A 21,361-nucleotide genomic window follows, 5' to 3' on the forward strand; every position below is an offset into this window, starting at 1 on the left:
TCCTTGGCTGTCCAGTGGTAACAGCACATCCCTCTTTCAAGGCCCAAAGTTCAGTCCCTCTCCTTAAGTTGTACACACAGAGCACCCACCAGCTTATTTTGTCTAGCATCTCTGCTATCCATTGATATAGGCAAGCACAGGATACTGAAAGTGGAATTCGTTTTGTCTTTTATTCACCCCTCCCCAAATTAATTGGAAAAGTAAAGGTGAACTCGCAGAGCCATCCGGTGACCTTTGTACTTGCTGCATAGGCCATCCTAACCCACTTCAGCTTGACTGATGTGGTGTGGGTACGGAGGGGCCCCGTATGCTTTATCCCCTTCTTTGAGGCATCAACAGCTGTCCCAGTTGCCCAGTTCCACCACCAAATGTGAGCTGCGACTATTTTGGGAACGAGTGGTTCCATGGTGGCTCACACCACATCCCTGATGCACCCCTCAAGGCATGTTGCTGAGCTAGTCACAGAACATTGTTTCCTCCAGGCTTTCCTGTCCCCCTCCCCCCAAATTGAGACAGGCACCAAATTGAGGCAGTGACCTCCACTGACCCCCACCCTCACCTACCATAAGTAGATCCAAGTCCTTCTAGAAACCCGGGAGGCAGATCCCATATAGCCATGGTATAAATAGAATCTGCATGGCCAGCCGGCAGGTGGTGACTCCAAGGTGGACTGCTAAGCAGCCTGGCCTGGCGGACATCATCCTCTAAATATAAAAGACGAGGAGGGGCTGCTGCTAAGCTAGAGTGCAGTGCCTTGGTCCTCCCTGATTAAACTATCCCTGCTCCATTCCTCTCACCCACCTCAGGAGAGGGACGCTCAGTGCAATCAAGGAGGTGGGACTGTGCTGACAGCCCAGCCAACTCAGCAGGCAAGCAGTCCTGGAGGAAGGGACCCCAACTACCCCTCACTCTTGAGCTCACTGTTGCACCCAGAGGACAACTCTAGTGCCCTGTCCTAGTCCCCCACGTGGCCACAGCCTCTGCTGGGCCTGTCACCGAAGCCCCTGTGCCTCCTCCCACCACTCCCCTCCCTCTACCAGTTGTCACCCAGTGACAGCTGCAGGCCCTCAGCCACACTAGTGGCCTCAAGGTGGGGGAGGGGCCAACTTGGGTCAGACCTTGGTCTCTGAGCTGATGGCAGGGAGTGGGGGCTCACAGCACAAGCCTTGGCTCCCTCTGCCTGGGAGCAAGTGGCCTCTCCACCCTCCAAGCCCATCAGCCAGCCATATGGCTCCCTCCCCAGAGCTACACACTTGGGGCTTTGGGTCTGAGTAAGGAACTCAGATGGGGTGCAATGTGGGAGGCCAATGGTGAGGGCCTTCGAAAGAGACCCATGTGCCCTGAGTGGACAGGTGAAAAACCTTTGAAACAGGTGTGGCTTGGGGAGCACAGACCACCCACTATGCACACAGTGACCTTTGCCCCACCAGTCAGGCAGGCGACCTGGCTGTTGGGAGGGGCTGACTGGCTGGGGAGACACTCCATATATGGCCTGGTCTGTGCCACCTGGGCCAGGCCGCTCCTTCTTTGGTCAGTACAGGGGACCAGGGCAGGAGCCCAGGCTGAGGACCAGCTGAAGGAGGGACTCTAGTGCCCGACACCCAAATATGGCTTGGGAAGGGCAGCGACATTCCTGCGGGGCGGCGTGGAAGGAGTGCCCGTGGGCTATATAAAACCTGAGCTAGAGGACAGGCAGCCACGCAGTGGACAGCGAGTGGAGCTTTGCTTCCTCCCTCCGTGACCAGGGCCGGAGAACAGCAGGTGTAGCCACCCACCCAGGTACAGTGGAATTGGAGAGGGGACAGGGACAAAGCCCACTGAGGACACAATAGAGCCCAACTGTTCTGGTTCTGCTCCCACTTCCCAAAGTCACAGGCATGGGCTGGCAGACCATAGGCTCTGGAAATTTCTCCAAACATCTCCAGCCTATTTGGACTGCTCACCTGGCACTTAAGATGTGCCTGGGAGGCTGATTTTTAAGATTTATTTAGGAAGATTCAGTGTTGCTGTGGTCTTGGGAGGGCTCCCTCTCAACCCAATGCTGGAGCCAAAGGATAGTAAGGCACCCTCTTCTCTGGGCTGGCCAAGTGACAGGGTCTTTTTCGGAGTCTGCAAACTGGCCACTTCTCCCTAAAGGGGGCGCCAATGGCAGAAATTTCTAAGGGCAATTCCTTCCACACTGACACTGGCTAGGCAGGCTAGGCAAACTGACCCCAGGAGGCCTTAATCCCTCCTTAGGTGAAATGAGGAACAAAGGTTGGCCTCTGGAGCTGGGCAGTGGAGCCAGGGCCTTCAGGGAAGAAAGGGCTGTTCAGTGTAGTCTCCAGACCCCATGCCTCCCTGGGGGAAAGCGCAGGCCTGAGCCCAGACTAGAGTCCTGTCAGTATGCAAGAGGCTCAGCAGGGGGGAATCCTAGGTCTCCCCCCTCCCCCCCGGAGGACCTAGGACTGGCCAGCGGGGCCTCACCTCCCTCTTCAGGACATCCTTTCACCTCCATGGTGGCTCTGTCCTTGCAGAAACCAAACACCATGTGCGACGAAGACGAGACCACCGCTCTCGTGTGCGACAATGGCTCTGGCCTGGTGAAAGCTGGCTTTGCGGGTGACGACGCCCCCAGAGCGGTGTTCCCCTCTATCGTGGGCCGCCCCCGACACCAGGTCAGCCGCTGGTCCGCGGAGGGAGCGGGCGGTCCACCCGGCTGAGGCAGCGACACCCTCAGCAGCGGTTAACCAGAGCCCGGTGTCTCCGCTCGCAGGGCGTCATGGTGGGTATGGGCCAGAAGGACTCCTACGTGGGCGACGAGGCCCAGAGCAAGAGAGGTATCCTGACCCTGAAGTACCCCATCGAGCACGGCATCATCACCAACTGGGATGACATGGAGAAGATCTGGCACCACACCTTCTACAACGAGCTGCGCGTGGCCCCCGAGGAGCACCCCACCCTGCTCACCGAGGCCCCGCTGAACCCCAAGGCCAACCGTGAGAAGATGACCCAGATCATGTTTGAGACCTTCAACGTGCCCGCCATGTACGTGGCCATCCAGGCCGTGCTGTCCCTCTACGCCTCCGGCCGTACCACCGGTGAGTGTCCCACGCCGCCAAGCGTCCCCTCCCTGCGCCCCTCCAGAGCTCCGCACCGTCCCGGCCCTGCGCCCCCATCCCCGCCGCGTACCCCGAGTCCCGGCCGCCGCTCACGCGCTGACCGCTCCGCGCAGGCATCGTGCTGGACTCTGGCGACGGCGTCACCCACAACGTGCCCATCTACGAGGGCTATGCTCTGCCTCACGCCATCATGCGCCTGGATTTGGCCGGCCGCGATCTCACCGACTACCTGATGAAGATCCTCACGGAGCGCGGCTACTCCTTTGTGACCACAGGTGAGCGCTCGGACGCCCGGGGCCCGGGAGGGGACAAGAGAGGGGATTGGCGGGGTCCCCGCGCTGAGGCCGCTCCGCTGCTCCCGCCCCGCAGCTGAGCGCGAGATCGTGCGCGACATCAAGGAGAAGCTGTGCTATGTGGCCCTGGACTTCGAGAACGAGATGGCCACCGCCGCCTCCTCGTCCTCCCTGGAGAAGAGCTACGAGCTGCCCGACGGGCAGGTGATCACCATCGGCAACGAGCGCTTCCGCTGCCCCGAGACGCTCTTCCAGCCCTCCTTCATCGGTGAGGCCCGCCCGGGCCCCTCTGGCCCTCCGTCCCCTCCCCGCTTAGTCCCTGCTCATGCGGCCCCCTCCGCGCCCCCCAGGCATGGAATCTGCGGGGATCCATGAGACCACCTACAACAGCATAATGAAGTGCGACATCGACATCAGGAAGGACCTGTACGCCAACAACGTCATGTCTGGGGGCACCACCATGTACCCTGGGATCGCTGACCGCATGCAGAAGGAAATCACCGCGCTGGCCCCCAGCACCATGAAGATCAAGGTGGGCGGCTTCGCGCCCCGGGCGGGGGCGGGTGGCTGGGACAAGAGGCCCGGGTCCCGCAGACTGACGCTTGCTCTGTCTTTTGCAGATCATCGCCCCCCCTGAGCGCAAGTACTCCGTGTGGATCGGCGGCTCCATCCTGGCCTCGCTGTCCACCTTCCAGCAGATGTGGATCACCAAGCAGGAGTACGACGAGGCCGGCCCCTCCATCGTGCACCGCAAATGCTTCTAAGCGCCCCATCGCCCGGCGCGCGCACTCTCCTCAGGACGACAGGCTCAGGTCGCAGGGCTGCCCTTCCCCCGCGGGTAGCGTCATCTGCGAGCGCTCCATCGCTGCCACCGCACCTGTTCTTAACGTGTACATACCTCATTTTGTTATTTTTAAAACAAAGCCCTGTGGAAGGAAGAGGAAAACTTGAAGCATTAAAGTCAGGCATTCTATTTGCTGCAGAAAAGTGTGTGTTGTCTTTATTTACTGGGGGGCGAGCAAGGAGCAGGAAGAATGACCCTAACCCCCTCACTTTTCACAATGCTCCAAATGGGTGTGACCTTAAAAGAGGACGTTAACTCTCCCCACGCACCCCGCAGTTTCCCCCTGTGAATCAAATCCATTCCCCAGCACTGGGGGCTTTGTGGCTGGACTCCACTCTGTGTGTGGCCAGGAGCCTCCCTCCCTCTGCCCCAGGGCAGCACCACCATAAGTGGCCATCCACCAGGCACCCAGCGGCAGCAGCACCATTGTAAGTGGCTCCTGGTGCATGCGCTGACCATGGTGCTGCCCGGAACCCTTCACAGAGCTCCCTGTAGAAGCTGCAGGTTTAACTGAAAGGGTTATGTTCTTCGGTTAATGAGCCAGTTTTAACAGTCACTGCCTCTTCCAAACTGGGAAGCCCTTTGCTTGGCGCCAGCTGCTGGTGATACAAGAATTGCCTTTCTTGGAGGGCTAGGAAGGAGTGCCCTAGGGTGAAAGGAGGGCCAGGAAGGGTAGGGAGCGCCCCAGAAAGGACAGTGCTGAAGGTGGCTAGAGAAGTGTCAAGAGCAGGCAGGGCAAACGAAATGGACAAGGGAGGGGGAACACCCCCCAAATGTTTTAAAGCCCAAAGTATACTAACAGGGTTTGAATTTCTATGAGAGAGCACAATAGCTGTTTAAAGAACTAGATCACTGTCCTAGTCAAGATTGCCAAGTCTTGATTGCACCATCCCCAAAGAAGTCAACAGATTCCAACTCAAAGAAGGTACTAAACACGTTTGGGAAGCAAGTTTAGAGGCGGGATTGACAAAGTAGCTGTGTTCTTTGCCACAGGACTGCATGCTTATCCCTTCCTTGTGGCCTGTTGACAAGCTTCAGCAAACTTTGATGCTGTCAAGGCAGAGATGGTACCAGATCCAGTTATCAAGAGAACTGGCCGGTTAGTAAAGCTTAGGACTTTAATAAAGCAGGCACTGATACCACGTTCACAAAGAATAATGAATCTTCACCCTACCCAGTGTGGATGAAGGTTTAAAATGGGCTAAATCCTAGTGTTTTAGAGCAACTCAGCTTTTTGTCAATAATACCACACATACACAGGGTGCCTGACATGGTGGCTGGTCATGTCTGAGCCAACCGCACACATGCACAGCCTGAATAACTCATGTCTCTAGCAGCCTGGAAAAGCATCCTCAGTGTCCTGTGAGTTAGCTGACAGTCATCTTACACGTTTGAACCAACACCCTGAGGCACTTAATGGGGACTTCAGTGAGACACGAAAGGGGTGCTGGTCCAGCTCTCCTGCAGTCGTAATCAGCAAGTGACTCAGGACACTTCTGGGCAGCCATTCTGTGAGCATCAACCTATATCTAAAACCTGCCCTTGACCCCACTGTTCTGAAAAAAGCGTAAAAATTATGAATTGTGTGGTTCTGCTGGACATGTGCTAAATCTAAAAATCACCTTTCCTTTTCTGACAGTTCCTGAAAAGAAACAAGCATCGAGCGTGATGTTGGTGCCTGTAGCTTCTGTGGTCCAAAATAGGTTATGCTGGGTGTGGGTACTAGCAGGAGGGGGAGGGTAAATGGAGAGGTTGAATGAGGGGGAATATGGTGGAAGTAATTTATATACTAGTATGAAAATAGAACAATGTAACTTGTTGAGATTTTAAGTCAGGGAGAGGGAGTGGGGGAGAATGATGGAGAGGGTGAATCAAACCAAGGAACCTCATAAACACACATGGAAATGTCACAATGAACCCCTGTACAACTAATGTATGTTAATAAAAATGTTTTTTAAAGCAAGTTATGCTTATAGGTATTTGGTAAATTGCATTACCTAAATGAAGCCAAAAAGGTGTAGTGTTGTATGGAAAGAAATGAGTATTAAAATCTGAGTGTGTGGTTCACATCTGTAATCCCAGCATCAGGAAGTGGAGGAAGAAGGATCTAAAAGTTTAAGGCCAGCTGGGGTTACATTGTCTTAAAAAACCAAAGCCAAAAACTAGGGCTGGAAATGTGGTAAGCACTTACTTACCTTGAGTTCGATCCCCAGCACGGCAAAAATAAATAAATAATACATAAGTGAGCCTTAAAGAACAAAACAAAAGCCTAGAACATTTGTGCTGTGTAGGGAGAGAAGCAACCATTTCCATCAGTCACCCATGAGTTAGCTGGTCTCTACTGAGTGAATAAAGTATGGCAGATTTGTCATGAAATACTGAGAATCAGTGTCTCTCAGTATTACTTAGGGAATGATGACAAGAAAAAAGTATCTCCATGCCTTCCATGTTCCCTGAAAGAGCATTCGGGGTCCCTGCTGTCAGGAGGGACTTCGCCAAGCTGAAGCACTGCTCCACTCACAGGGAGGCCCGAGGATTTCTGGCCCAAACCCTGCTTCTTGTTTAAAGCTGTTGTTTTTAACCCTGGACCTTAAACACACAATGGTTTGTTAAGTCCCCAGGATGACAGGGCACCAGCTGGGAGGCCAAAGGGGCCTGGAGCCTGTGCAGTCACAGCTAATGTGCCATGTGTCCACGGGATCAGCTGAACCATGGGAAAAAAAAAAAAAAAAGAATGAAGGGTAAAAGGGACAGTGGAAATAGGTCAAAGTGATAAATCACTTCTACTGGCGGGATGGGGCTTGTTTTCTGCCTTTTTAGACTTCCATGTTTTTTACAATTTAAGCTTTTCAATAAATATTTCATTAATATTAAAAATATCAACATGAAACTAACAAATGAATAAATAAACAGAAAAGAAAAGGCCCACTAGCTCAGCTGCTCTGAATTCTATTCCCAGAGGCAAAGACAGGTTTGGGCAGATCCATTCCCAGCCCTGTTGGCCACCAAAGGCCAGAGGTCAGGGGAAGTGTTCAGAGCTGGGACTGGGCCAGAGTAGGAGGAGCACCTGAGCTGGAGGGAGGGAACCTGCTTCTCTCAGAGTCCTGTGCAAAGGGCAGGGGCAGTAAGAAGAGAACCTGGCCTGGCTGGGTAGCCCAGGATGCTGGGTTCTACCTCACTGTGGTTCTCCCCTAAGGGCTCAAGGGAAACAGAGAGGGAGGGGAGAATGTTGGCCAGGAGAGGAGACTCTGGGTTCTTCCCCCACCAACTTCCCTGAGAGGTCCTCAAAGTCTCCTCCACACTTTTCCCTTTCAGAACCCAGGGTGCTCAGCAGCCCCTCCCTCCCTCCCTCCAATCTCTATTCGTCTGGTGACTGGGCTGAACTTCCAGAAGAGGCTTATAGGAAGCAGAACACCTCATCTGTGTCTAGAGTCAGATTTTCTCTGATTTTTGTTCCAGTCTCCAGTACTCAGCACAAAGTGGTGGTAAGATGAAGGAGGGGCCGTGGCTTCCTTTGGGAGACCCAGGCAGACCCATGCTGAGATTCCCAGGGGCTCCAGCAACTTCTCCTTCCATGGGGGCCCAGCGAGCAGCTTGTGTTCTCTTCCTACCACCCTGGGCCTGCAGGCCAGGGATCTAGATTTGAAGCTGAATGGGGGTCACAGCAACTCGAAATTATGAGATCTTTCTCTCCTAAGGCCAGGCTGGGCGTGAGAGGTGCTGACCCACTTGCAGGGTGCCCGTTACCTGCTGCCCCAGTTCCAGCACTGTGGTGGGAGGAGGGGGGATGCAGCAAAGAGGCACTGCACTCTCTCTGAGGGGTGGCCCAGGCTCTGGGGAATGGGGATAATGGTTTTTGTTTTCCCGCCCAGGCCGCAGGAGAACACAAGCCCCCAGCCAGGAAAATGTCTGTTTTCTCCTTTCCCTCCACCCAGCCCTCTTGGTTCTCCAAGTCCACAGGGAGAGTGGATCTCAGCATGGAAGTCAAGATATGCAAAGTCTTGATTTAGCTCATTTTCCTGTGGACCCAGAACTCTGTCGCTCATTCCCAATTAATTCAGAGCTTATTTACAACTGAGCACCTACTGTGTGCAGGAGATGCAGCAGTGAGCCAAAAGAACCAGGGCCTGCTCCCTTGGGGAGCCTACAGTCCAGCGTGGGAGGTATACACTAACCAAGCAGTAACAAACGTTAAGGGGCCTGGACTTGAGGTGAGTTGTCCCCACCCTGCAGGGAGGTCGCACCTGGGAGAGGAGGGTGCAGAGGGAGGCTGCTGAGTAGATACTGTTTTAAGCAGGGAGTAGGGATAGGGCTGGCTTGTGCAGGAGGGGACTCTGGACCTTGATGATGCTCAGGCTTGTGGCTCCCTCATGCACCCATGTGCTCCTAAGGACTTCCTGGGGGAGAGGCAGATTGGTACCCTGGAAGTGTGGCCAGTGGAGTGTGCCCTGGGATGAGGCTGCCAGCCAGTTCACTTCCTCTCAGCTTGCTGGAGCCTTGGGGCTGGCAGGGAGATTGCTCTCTGTAGAAAACCCAAGGAGACCACACGAGTGTGAGCAGCCATGCTGCTTTGGTCTCCTCCTATTTCTAACACTAACTTAGGGGAATGTTAGAGAGAAAATGTCTTGAGAAACCTTAGATAGTTCTGTTTCACACAGGGTCTTAGAGGCAGGTACTCCAGAAGGGAGGGGAAGACGGGGAGGGGAGGATGGAGAGAATAGGTAGGGATAGCAGGAGGGGAGGGAGTGGGGAGGAAGGAGGGAGAGGACCGGCAGAGGTAGCAGCAGGGGAGAAGGGAGGAGGGAGGGAAGGAGAGAGGGGATAGGCAAAGGGAGGAGGAGGGGAAGAGGGATGGGAGAATGGGGTTGAGGGGAGGGGAGAGAGGGCTTAGGGGTAGTGGGAGGATGGGAAGGAAGGAGGGGGACTGGAGGCAGCTGTTGGCTGAGCCCTCGCCTGCCTGCCTGCCTGCCTGCCTGCGGCGGTGAGTCACCACGCAGCGCCCACTGCCTGCCTCTATTTTTATATCAGTGCCTGCTCACATCTGACGTTAAATAAGCCTTCCAGCTGGTGGAGGGGAATCTGATGGCAGAGGGTGAGGACCGAGGGAACAATTTGGAAGTCTAGATAGGAATTGTAAAGTGATCCTGCTCTGGAGTTCTTTACCTTTTTGGTAAGCAGGCTGAGCTGGCTGAGGAGCTGCTGCCCTTGGGGAGGGAGTAGAACCCACAGAACAGTGGCCGGCTTGGGCACTTAAGGTGGCTGCAGGAAGGGCTCAGGAGCTAGGGGCACAGCTGAGATGACACCCAGGTGACAGCTCCTGAACACACAGTGGGGTGCACAGAAAGATAGCTACAGTGGAATGGTCCAGGGCTGCCATTCGTTGTTACCTGTCCCCTCATCTGTGAAGCCCAGCTTTGTGGGTGGGAGGATTACAATAACCAATAGGGGAACCAGAGTCCTTATTAGCTATGCCAAGAGAGACCTGGTGGGTAGGCCCTCCCTCGTTGTTCCAGTACCTTCTAGGGGTCCCTGCTACCCTTCCTTGGCCTTGTGATGGGTAAAGAATCCTTTCCAAGGTCACTGATAGGGCAAGGGTAAGGGATGCTCTACTCTGTCACTTGGCCAACCCCCCTGGGGTTCAGTCTCTTTGAGGAGAAAAGAATATTTGGAAAATCTCCAAGATGGCATTCCCTCCCGCTCCAAGGTTGTGGAATTTGGTGTACCCAAGTCAGGCTGCTATGCTTTCCGTTCCCTCTGTCTCCCGCCCCTCCCCTGCCCCCTCTTTCTTTTTGAAACAGGGACTCAGTATTGCCAGGCTGGCTTTGAATCCTTAATGCTCCCTTCACCTCCTGAGTGTTAGGATTACAGGCATTGGCTCCTGACCTGGCTGGGTCTTGGCTCTTGATGTTCCATACAAACGCCTAAGATAGACATCTGATATATTGGCTTTGGTGTCTCATAGGTACTCAGAGGAGATTAGAGCTTCTTCTTCTCTGGAGGGACTTGGGTGACCCAGGAGAAACAACAGCACTTTCCTGACATGTTTTGATGGATAGCCAGAACAATCAACAATCATGTGCCCCATGTCCCCAGGGTGGGGACATGGCTGCTGCTCGCTCCTAGCTCATGGTCGGTCCTGATGGAGAAGATGCAGGGAATGTTGTTCTACCCTGGGGGAGAGCCCTGCATTCAGAACAAAATGCTGGGACCACCAGGGCCTGCCTGCACATTGAGACACAGCCAGGACCCCCCAGCAGTTTTGAGGCCCCAAGAGTGGAGACCACAGCAGCAGGCCACTGCCCACGGAGGCTTCACAGTCTGGAGGCTCCTAACAGCAGCTTATCTCTCCTTCAACATGCTGCTTGACCCTAGAAGGAAGCGGAGGGCACTGATAAGTGCCTAGGTTTTTCCCTGTTCTTGAACCACTAACCACAGTTCAAAACACAAACTTTGGAGCAAAAGTGGTGCTGGTAGGTACCTCCCAGGGTCTTATGCTCTGGTTGAGACAAGAGCCTCCAGACAACCTGGGATGCCCAGGAGCTAGCAGCTCAGGCCTTGGGTTGTCTACTCCACCTGCCCCTACTAAGCCCTGTGTCCTTCTCTGCACACTGTGGAGAAGCTTTGCCTCTCTCCTAAACACACCTCTCTGTGCCTCTGGTGCCTGGTTCAGCAGGGCTTTGTTCCCTCTGCCTTTGCTGGACACATGAATGGAGCTAGTGTGCCACCCATCTGTGCCCTGGCCAGACGATGCTGTGTCTGCCCAGTGCAGGAGGTGGCCATGCACGGCACTGCTGGACAACCACCTTTGCTCCCCTGATTTCTGACCTGAGTCTTGTTAATCACACAGCTCCTGGAGAGCAGAGACCAAGCACCCCTGATAATGTGGCCAGGAGCCCACGTTGTTCCTTACACCATGGCGGGCTCTGCCCATCATGACGTGAGCGAGGGATCTTCCCTCTGGGAGCTGCTGCTCAGGAAGAGAGCTGCAGGAATTCCCACTTAACAGTCTTAAAAAACAAGCCTGAGAGTGGATGGGGAAGTCACGGCTACTGCTGTACCAAGGAACTGTCTCTGCTTGCTGCTTTCTCCCAGGGTTCTGGGGTGTGTGCTGGGCTGGTGGGGGACCTGGAAGGGCTCCTTCATGACCCCTCAGTCAGGGTCAGTTGAGGACAGGTTTTTTTTTTTTTTTTTTAACTCTTCCTTCCTCCAAGTGATGCTTTAGGTTCTACTCTATGCTGCCCCTGCTCTGGGTATGCATTCCTTCCCTCCCTGTGTGCTGTCGCCTGGTCCTAGCTGGACAAGAGCACAGGGCTGGGCCTCATTGCAGCAAGCCTGGGCCACTGAGCAGGACAGGGCAGGGCAGGGCACTGTGACAGCTGAGTGCATGCCGGCCATTCTCCCCAGCACACTCATGTTCTCAATATAGGTGCTACTGGCCACTGGCAGCCCTGCTTCAGGGCAAGGCCAGGGGACAGGCCAGGGCAAGCATCGGCTTTCTTCCTGTCCTTGCATGGCCAGGGCCTGTGGCCTGCCCTCTGATTTGTGTGTATTATTAGGTCCCTAGGACTCCACAGCCTGGACAGCCTGCAGGGGAGGGGATGTGCCTAATCTGGGCAGAACTATGTCTGTAGGCCCAAGCTTGATCAGGGTCTCCCAGCCCGGCTGGGAGGTCAGGCTTGGTACCTACTGCAGGCCAGATGCAGAGGGTGCATCAGTACTTCTGATGGCTCTCCTTGCTACTCCCAGACTCCCATGTGAGCCTGTACTACCCCACCCCCACCTGGTAGCTCTATTTGTTTGTAAATTAACCTGACAAGGATGGGCCTGCTTGCTTCTTCCCTTTGGTAACAGTCAGGTGTGTTTACCAAGGTGGCTAATGTCATAACCAGGAGTGTCAATTTTGGGAGATGGGAGGTTCTGCCCCTGCAGACATGATGGGGACCCATACCAGGTGGAGCCCACCTTGCCCTACACCTGTTGGCTGACTTTGGCCAGGAGGACTGTATGCTCTTCCCCTACCTGACCATCTGATAGTGACTGGGGGTAGGGGTGGGGACAGAAAGAGACAAGGGTCTTGGCAGGTGGACTGGATCCCTTCACACCAGATGTCCCAAGTGAGGCTGAGCACTCCAGGTGAGTGATGTCAGGTACCAGGTGGAGGAAGAGGGAGGAAGGGCGGAGATCAAGTCTGCTCAGGCTCCTCTGAAGGCCAGAGGCAAAGGACTCCACACAGGACTGGGTCCTGTGCCACCATAACAATGCTGTTCTCCCAGCCTGAAGAGAAGTCTACCATAATACACCAAGGTCTCCAACTCCAGGGCCACAGCCAGGACACCACACTTGGCCATTCCATTTTCCAAAGTTCCTCTGGGCTGTGGCAGTTTCTTAGTGTGCCCTTGTTTTCTGAGACCTTGACACCTTTTTTTTTTTTTTTCCTTTTGGCAGTACTGGAGTTTGAGCTCGGGGCCTTGCACTTGCTAGGCAGGCATTCTAATCACCTTGACAACTTTGAAGGGTCCTGGTCGGACATTTTGTAGAATGGTCTTCAATTTGGTTTCTTGGATGTTTCTCTCACGATCAGACTGGGGCTGGGGTTTCTGGAAAGAACACTGAAGAGGCAAAATTCCCTTCTCATTGTGTCTCAGGGTGCACAGCTCCCTGGCGATATCACCTTGCCACTTAACTGAGGCAGTTCTGCCAGTTCTGTGTGGCTAAATTGCTATTCTTCTTTCCCTATGATTTCCTCTGGAGCTCAGACTTGGGGGGCTAAGCTCCACCTCCTGGAAGTGTCCACAAGTGTCATTTGGAATCTTTGTAAGGAGGAGCTGCTCCTTCTCACCCACTCATTTTACTCAGTCATGCTTTGCATTACACGGGCTCATGCATATATATTTTATAGTCTGGATTATAATCCAGTGCTATGGTGTCCTTCTTGGGCTCAAATCATTCTGGCTTTGGCTGGTGGCAGTTCTTTTGGCTTGGCTCCATATTCCTTTTGACAGCCCCAGATCTTTGGTTTGCCAAATGATCGATACTTTCTGCCCACAGGGGCTCTAGGCTCTTCTTTGTATCAGCCTGTCTCCAGGGAGCCTGATATTGAGTTGGAGGGTGGTGCTCAGGAGCCAAGCACCTGCAATGGCTGATTTGTTGCTGGGCCTCCTTTCCAGGTTCCCTCAAAGAGGGGGCTGGAGTCTAGAGTGTGAACTCACCTGTGGCTGCCACATCTCTGGTTGTCTCTATGCCTCTGCATCTACCGGTAGGTTAAGTTAGCCATGAGCCCATGTGATGCCCTGGCTCTAATCTGGTATGATGAGGTTCTTGGCATACATCTTTAGAGGATCTGTTAACATTAAGTGAATCTGGTATGGCGCTTGCTCAGAGGCACATATGAACAAGAAAATACAAGACTCTCATCCTGAGGTGTGCGATGAGGACACCAGGTTTTCCATGGGGTGGAATGCAGGTTCAAGCTCATTTCCCTTACAGGAGTCCCTGGGACTCCAATGCCATCCAGGTTACAGTGAGGACAGTGGTCACCACATACCCCCAGCTATTTGATGTCATGAGATACAGATGGAGACAGATTGACACATCCCCGCACAACAGAAAACAGCTCCCATCTCCCAAAGTCATCCATGTGGAGAAGAGTCAGCACTGTCTCCCCTCATTCATTCCCCTTTTTCCACCTGTAGCATCTCAAGGCAACACCTCCTCGAGGGTGTCCTCACTCTGGAACCCCTGGTGCACAGCTGGTTTGCCACATCCAGGGACTTCTGTCCTGGGTGGAAGTGCCCACAGATGCTGCCTCAGTGGAGGATGTGGGGAGCCTGGCTCTTGCTCTGCAGGAAAAGGCCATTGTGGTCCTCCACCTGCAGCAGGGCCTTTAGGGATCTCGGCTTCCTGGTCCCCTGCTCTGGACAGGGCTGTACTTTAATTTCAAGACCTGAGCTCTGCCTTCACCTCTGGAACAGACAGCAGTGACCTGGTGCCAGCCACTGTGGCCTGTTCGTTTAGTGCCTGGCTCCCTCCAGCCTCCCCTCTCTGTAGGACAAGAGGGCCTCAGGTCTCACATCTGAAGCACACACAGGGCTCACAGCTTCCTAAGCTTCTGGATTAAAGGCAGAGGAATCTTGGCTTGAAAACAGCTGGGAGGGCGAGGCACCAAGGGCCTCAACAGGTGAGACTTGCAAAGTTGAGAAAGGTATGAAGACTTTTTTTAGCTGAAGTCCTTTTATAGGTGGGGCTGTGCTCAGGGCCCTCCAGGCATGCTTAACACATGTTCCATCTGGGTATTAAGTCAGAGGCAGATGAGCCAGAGGAACAGGCACTTATTGGGCACCTACTGTGTCCCTAACACTGCTGGCCACTAGGGCGATAGCAAAGGGAGGGGAGTATCGTGCCTGTTAAGTGCTCTCAACTCAGGAGCTCCAAGGGTAGCAGGGATCCTCACCTGCCCTCAGTTTTGCAGGGTCCCTGTGGCCTCTGCAGCTGTCTGTCAGGACAGAGGCTTCCTAGATCCAGGGTCAGAGTGAGCAGGCAGTGCCTGTGGTTAGGAGCAGAACCCAGGTCTGGTGCCTGTTTATGCAGCAATGACTCCCCACATGTAGGATCTTGGGGTGTCACTTTACTGCCTAAGCCTTCACTTCTTTGTCTATAAAGGAGAGCACCATTTGCAGGAATGCTGTGAGGATTAAGGTGGAGACAGCTGTATCGGTCTCGCCTTGGTGAGTGCTGTGCACAACCACTTTATTACAGTTGGTAGCTGTCACTGCTGTTTAAACAGTAGGCCACAGCCAGGGGCAATGCCCTGGCTAGTCTCGGCCCCACACTCTCAAGGACCACAGTGGTGAGCAGCCTGGAGGAACGGCCTGCTCCTGTGGGGAAGGCATCCTGCTCTGGATCGCACAACACGAGCCTGTGTCCTTGTGTTCTTGCCCCAGGTTAGAGCTGGCCAGGAAAGTCAGGTTCCTCACCTGTTTCTTGACAGTAGAATAGGGCTACGGCTGTGTGGTAGACAGAATAACGGCAGCCAGAGTTGTCCAAGCCCTAAACCTTGGGACCTGTGAACACACGCTTTGTAGGAGGGAGGATGGAAGGACAGCGACCCAGGAGTGAGACACCTGTTTCAGATGGGGGTGAGAGGAGGTGGGTTTGGTTGTCTGAGCCACTGAGCTTGGGGTGGCTTGCTGCGGCAGCTGTGGGAACGAGCAGAGTCTTGTGTAAGGAGCCTTTGTCCCAGTGATTCCCACTTGCGGGCTTGGATCAAAGCTTCCACAGGGTAGTAGGGACCTGTAAGAAGGGGCATGTGTTTCCTTGGGTCTGTGTCACACGCCCGTCACCCCAGGGTAATTGGTATGGAGGCTCTTGATGGGCTCCCACCACCTCTGCATCAAAATCCAATGAGGTGACTCCGGTCGCTTGACAGAGGCAAGTTCCTCCTTCTCTGGAGTTTGTCAAGCTGTTCTGGAGCAGCATTCGTCTGCCTTGGCATTTGGAGCGTCTCCATTCCTGCAGCAGCACCCTGCAGAGAGACTTGTTTTCACAAGTTGCTTTTCCTTTCTGAATAACAGTGTCTCCGGGCAAGGCAGCTTCTGGAGCTGGCACTCACATGTGCACGTGTCTGAGTGTGTGGGCTCCGTGTGCCCCAAACCTCTCCAGAAATAGATGGGCCAACCCTCCAGCAGAGTTGGGAAAGCCTGAGAGAAACCCTGCTCTTCTTTGTGCATGGTGGCTGGTTTAAGACTGAACCAGAAATATCACTGGATGAATGCTCCTGGGCCTGCAGAGCCCTCCAGAGCAGGAGGTCCTCATGGTTCCATAGATGACTGAGATGGGCCCTGCAGGCCAAGGTCCTGGACTTCTAGAATGGCACCTCAGAATTGATAAGGTAGTCCCTGCTGCCACTGCCAGGCAGATACTACGGTCCTCGGTTTACAAATATGGTGCTTTCTTTGAGAGCTTGAGACAGGGCAGGGCCTGAACTATGTCCCTTCCTTAGCATAGTGTTTGGAAGCCAAGCTGCTTTACCTCTTAGCAGGTGAATACCTTGCTCAGGTCACAGCACCTCTTTGTGCCTCAGTGTCCTCCCATAGGAGAAAATGATGGTATTTACCCAGGAGTATTACCACAACAGACAGGAAGCTCACAAGGTGCTCAGATAGTGCTGGCACACAGGTGCCCTCTCGGCTCCCCTGAGGCACGGTTTGCAGCTGACACTTGCCTCCCACCCATCCTGTGCCTTGCTTGCCCCACCCTGGTCCCAGCCAGGACAGCGACTCTGACTGCATCAGCTTCAGTGAGGTCTAATACCCAACTGAAACTCAACTGATTTTCTACACAAGTGTTAAGACCATTCAGCAAGGGCAAAAACAGTCTTTTCAAAGACTTTTTGGGAAAACTGAGTATCTGCATGCAAAAGAATAAAATTGAAACTCCTACCCCAAGATAATTGAAAGCAGAACATTCAAATTGTTGTTCATTGACACACTCATAGCAGTATTATCCATGATAGCCAAGAGAGGAAAACAACCCAAGTGTCCATCAACGAGTGAATGAATAAAAAGATGCATTCTATCTGTGCAGCAGAATATTATTCAGTCATAAAAAGGAAGGAAGCACTGATACACGCTGTAATGTGTATGATTCTTCAATACATTAGCTAAGTGAAAGAAGCCAGACACTAAAGGCCACCTACTGCCTGACTCCATTCATAGGAAGTATCTGAAATTGGTGCATTCATAGTCCCACGAACAGAGAGGCTGTAACAAGAGCCAGTGGAGAGCTGGAGGGGTAACTGACTATTGGGATGTGGTTTTATTTGGGTGATAGAAATATTTTAGGACAAGGTAGAGATGGTGAGTGAACATTGTAGATGTACCAAATGCTGAGTTAGTTGTTCATGAAAAAAATGGTTAATTTTATTCTACATAAATTTCATCTCAGTTAAAAAAAATAGTGATTACCCCAGGCAGGATATAAGGACAGAAAGAGAGCACTGGATTTCTCAGTGGCCAGGATCCTGTTTCTCAGTGAGGGTGTGGTGTAAGCCAAGTGCATTCAGACTTTGAAAATCCTCTGAGCCATTCACATAGGATCTGCCCCTGGTGGGTGTATATCGCACACCCATAAATAGTCAAAACTGTCAAAAGTGCCCAAGAAAGAGGAGCCCCAACTCTTAACACTCCCTCTTCCCAGCCTCCTCCCTTTCTGTCCTGTGTCAGAAGCACTGTTAGCTGAGGCAGGAGGGTCAGTGGTTCTCACCAACAGGTTTGATCCAAGAAAGCCCCACTGCCCAGAGAGAATGTCCCATATGGCCAAGTCCTCAGACTGCTCCACCTGAGCCCCATTGAAGGACCACAGGAGGTCAGGGACTAGAGGGAGTGTTTTACCAGAGGGCAGGCAACCTGTGCAGGCAGGTTTAACACCTGAAAGGCCCACACTGCCCTTGGTTCAACCAGGGTCTCTGCCACATCACATTCACAGAGCTCGGGAGGACGCTCTCCTGCATCGGGTGGAGGTGGGCATGGCTTCTTTAATGCCCTCCAGTGTGGTGGCTGGTGTGAGGAGCTCACGGTGGCCCCTGGAGCCCGAGGATGACATCCCATGTGGGTCTGCATCACAGCTCCTTCACACCATGGACTCCACGAGGAGCTCCAGGTACTCAGGCTGCCAGGTTCCTGTGCTGGGGTGCTGCCGTATGACATTCCAGGCTCTCAAACAAGCCACCCCTTTCCTACCACATGGCCTTGCATGTACTGCCCCCTCTGCCAAGGCGTGTGTGTGGAGGGCTTGTGTTTTAATGAGGGATGATGCCTGTGCAGGAAGAGCTGACATAAGGAAGAATTTCTACTCACAGATCCCTGCAACCAGGAGGCAGGGTGGCCACGCAGGGCCCCATGGAAGCACAGTGGGTCAGGAAACAGGAAGGGTCTATGGACAGTAACCTTCACTGTGTTTCTGTAGAAAGGACTGGGTGAGGCAGGGCCAAGGCTTAGGGCGGGACAGAGTTGGTGTTCAAGGAGACATGGGACCCAAGCTAACTTCAGTTGTCTGGCTCTGGGTGACTAGGACAGGGGACAGTGGCCCAGTGTTCAGCCCTGTGTGTGGAGGGGGGTGGGGTGGAGGGGGTCATGGACTGATTGGTTTGCACAGGAAGGCCGTGTTCACCGAGAAGTGGTTTACTATGCCTAGGAACTGGCAACCTGGGAGGGGCTGTTCCTCCAGAGTCCCCAAGACCCCAGATATCAGAGTCTCAGACGCAGAAAATAAAAGGTACTGTCATCACAGGAGAAGGGGGTCCCAGACACCCATGTCATCACCTCATGGCACTGTGTGTTCTCTCTCTTCTCCTGTGTGGCCTATTTCCCTCACCAGAATACAAGCTCTAGGGACAGGGACCATGTCTGTCTTTCGTGTGCCTGGTGTCGAGCTAGAGTTTAGAACTTATAGATAACAATAAACAGTGAACTAATACATAAATCAATGAAATTATTTGTCTGCTTTGACACAGGCTGCAGCTTTAAGGTCTATTCTATCAAAGCTGTAGTCATGTGTGTTTGCATATGTGTGTGCATGTGTGTGATTTTCTTAATGTCAGACCTATTACGTTCCGAGGTTAGTGGTCAACAGTTTCAAAACAGAGCATATAATGTGTTCTCTTGCTGCCCAGTTCTCCCAAATGGTGGGGTTTTTGTTTTTGTTTTGATGGTACTAGGAGTTGAACTCAGGGCTCTACCACTCAAACCACACCCCAGCCCCTCCCCCCAAGTGTTTTGACAAAAGTTCCTGCCCTTGGTTTTGGCAATGGAGCCCTTCCTGGAGGGAAGAGCGTGGCACAGCGTTGCTGGACACATCTGATTTTCCCACCAACTCCTTTTCTTTGAGACAGGGTCACTGGTAGCCCACTCTGGCCTTCAACTCCTGATATTCCTGCCTCAGCCTTCCAGGTGCTGGGATTACAGGCATGTACCACCATGCCCAGTTTTTTGGGTTTTTTTGTGATACTCAGTTTGAGCTCAGGGACTCACACTTGTTAGGCAGGCGCTCCACCACTTAAGCCCTGTTTTGTGTTGTGTATTTTCAAGATAGGATCTCATGAAATATTTGCCCAGACTAGCCTTGAACCTTGATCCTCCTGAGCTCTGCCTCCTGAGTAGCTAAGATTACAGGCATGAGTCACAGTGCATGGCTTTTTTTTTTAATTGGATTTTTTTTTGCTGTGAAAGTGACAACAGTGGGAAGGTTGTGCTTTCCTAGAGCTGTGTCATCAGCTGGTTGTTTTTAGACCAGGTTTCTTCTGGGAAATAATACCCTAAACTCCTACAGAATTAACTCCTTGCCCACGAATTTTCCCAGTGGGCCAGCAAAATGTCTGGCTGCAGAAAAACAAAAGAGTAGGAAAGACAAGAGAAGGGGTCTGAGGTCACGTGAGGGTGAGAAGGGGTCTGAATCAACCCCTTCAAGCCCTGGTTAGTGCCATTTTTTTCCATCTTTAGAAATTTCATGCCTGAAATTTCTAAATCAATACTTGATTTGTATTTCTTTGTTTACTAGTGAAGTTAAACTTCGTTTCTGTGGGGTATATGTGGGTGTGCTTTTTCTCCTGCGACCTGCCTGTTTTTAGCCTTGGGCTATGTGTTGCACTGCACTGTCATTTTTCTCACCAGTTTGGGAGGACTCTGCAGACTCTATTCTCTGGATTGGTCCATGTGTGGTTTGTCATTTTTTGTGGCTTACCATTGCAAGCCTGCTTCTTTCTGAGTGCAGAGTCGAGTGCAGGGTTAGCCACATTTTAGGCAGGTGTGCGTCTCTGGTTGGAGTCTATTTTGGAGTTTCATGCTGGCAAGAAAAGCTCTCATCTCCAGGGATGATAAGCTTGCTTTCTCTGGAGTCTCCATGGTTGAACCTGTCCAAGGCCCTCATGAGCTCTTCCAGCTGTCAGCACCCTGTGCTGGTAGGGTAGAATTGTAGGGCACTCTGCCTGGGGGACAGGAGAACCAAGACAAGGGCCGACTGACGGTGGAGGCCTCTTTGCCCACAGTGAGGTCTTGGAAAGGTGAAGGGATTGATGGCAGTTACCTTTGGGGGCCCTGAGTGGTGAGTGGATATGTAGGGAGCTGGTGTCCTCCCCATACTTTGGGCCAGCTGCCAGCGGATGGCCATGAATCTCTCCTGTGTTTTAGTAGAGAAAGTTGCAAGCATGAGGAAATGTGAGGACTGTGAACAGATGTGGTACACCCACCTGGAGTAAGCACCAACTCTCGGCCGCACTGCCCACTTCCACTCATCCTCCAGTCGCCCTCCATCCCTATGACGTTCTGATCTGTTTCAAGGTAGTTGCAGAAACTATTCATAAACTGCCCCTGTGATCACGTTGTTAGTCTGTTCATAGATAGAAGTTTTTAAATGAAATGATTCTTAAGGCTAGATCTGACCTTAAAGGTGATAGACACAGACTTTTTAGAAAAAGGATTCAGCCCCTGATTATTATTATTATTATTTTTAGATGGGGTCTTGCTACATCACCCAGGCTGGCCTTGATTTCTGGGTCAAGCAGTTCTCCTGCTTTCCAAGTGCTGGAGTGACAGATGCAAGCCACTGTGCCTAGATCAACCACCTCCCCCCACCACTGAGTTGTCTTCCCCTTGATTTCTTTGATATAGGTAACACATGGGGCTTTCCATTGTTGAAAAATGAGAAAATAGATCAAGAAAATGTGAAAATCACCCAGAGAACTGATTTTGCTGTGTTTTTTATTTTGACACAGGGTCTCTGTGCTGCCAAGGCTGGCCTGCAACTCATGGTCCTCCTGCCTCACCCTCCAGGGTGCTGGAATTACAGGTGCGGCCAGAACTCTGGCCCAGCTCTGTTTAGCACAAACAGGTATGAGTTGTTTAAAAGACGGAGAAGGTGTCTCCTCTGCAGACAACACCTTCGTCCCCACATGGCATGTCTCCAAAGTCCACTTTCTTATGGGACACATGGACTTAGGGCCCACCTAATGGCCTCATTTTAACTGGACTTCCTCTGTAAAGACCTTGCAAATAAGGTCACATTCTGAGGTCCTGGGGTTATGATTTTAACATGTGAGGAGCACAAAGCAGCTCCCAAGTCTTCCTCCACAT

General features: G+C 52.7%; 1 protein-coding gene across 1 annotated transcript; it reads left to right on the plus strand.

The window, feature by feature from the left end:
- The first annotated feature begins 1,621 nt into the window (after positions 1-1,621).
- Positions 1,622-4,381, plus strand: Acta1 (actin alpha 1, skeletal muscle). The gene is made up of 7 exons (XM_020168829.2): positions 1,622-1,779; positions 2,517-2,657; positions 2,756-3,080; positions 3,215-3,376; positions 3,471-3,662; positions 3,745-3,926; positions 4,015-4,381. The coding sequence occupies exons 2-7, from the start codon at positions 2,529-2,531 to the stop codon at positions 4,156-4,158; spliced, it is 1,134 nt and encodes a 377-aa protein (XP_020024418.1). The 5' UTR covers positions 1,622-1,779; positions 2,517-2,528; the 3' UTR covers positions 4,159-4,381.
- Positions 4,382-21,361: the final 16,980 nt, after the last annotated feature.

Source organism: Castor canadensis, chromosome 15, assembly GCF_047511655.1.
Source record: "Castor canadensis chromosome 15, mCasCan1.hap1v2, whole genome shotgun sequence".
NCBI classification, from domain to species: Eukaryota; Metazoa; Chordata; class Mammalia; order Rodentia; family Castoridae; genus Castor; species Castor canadensis.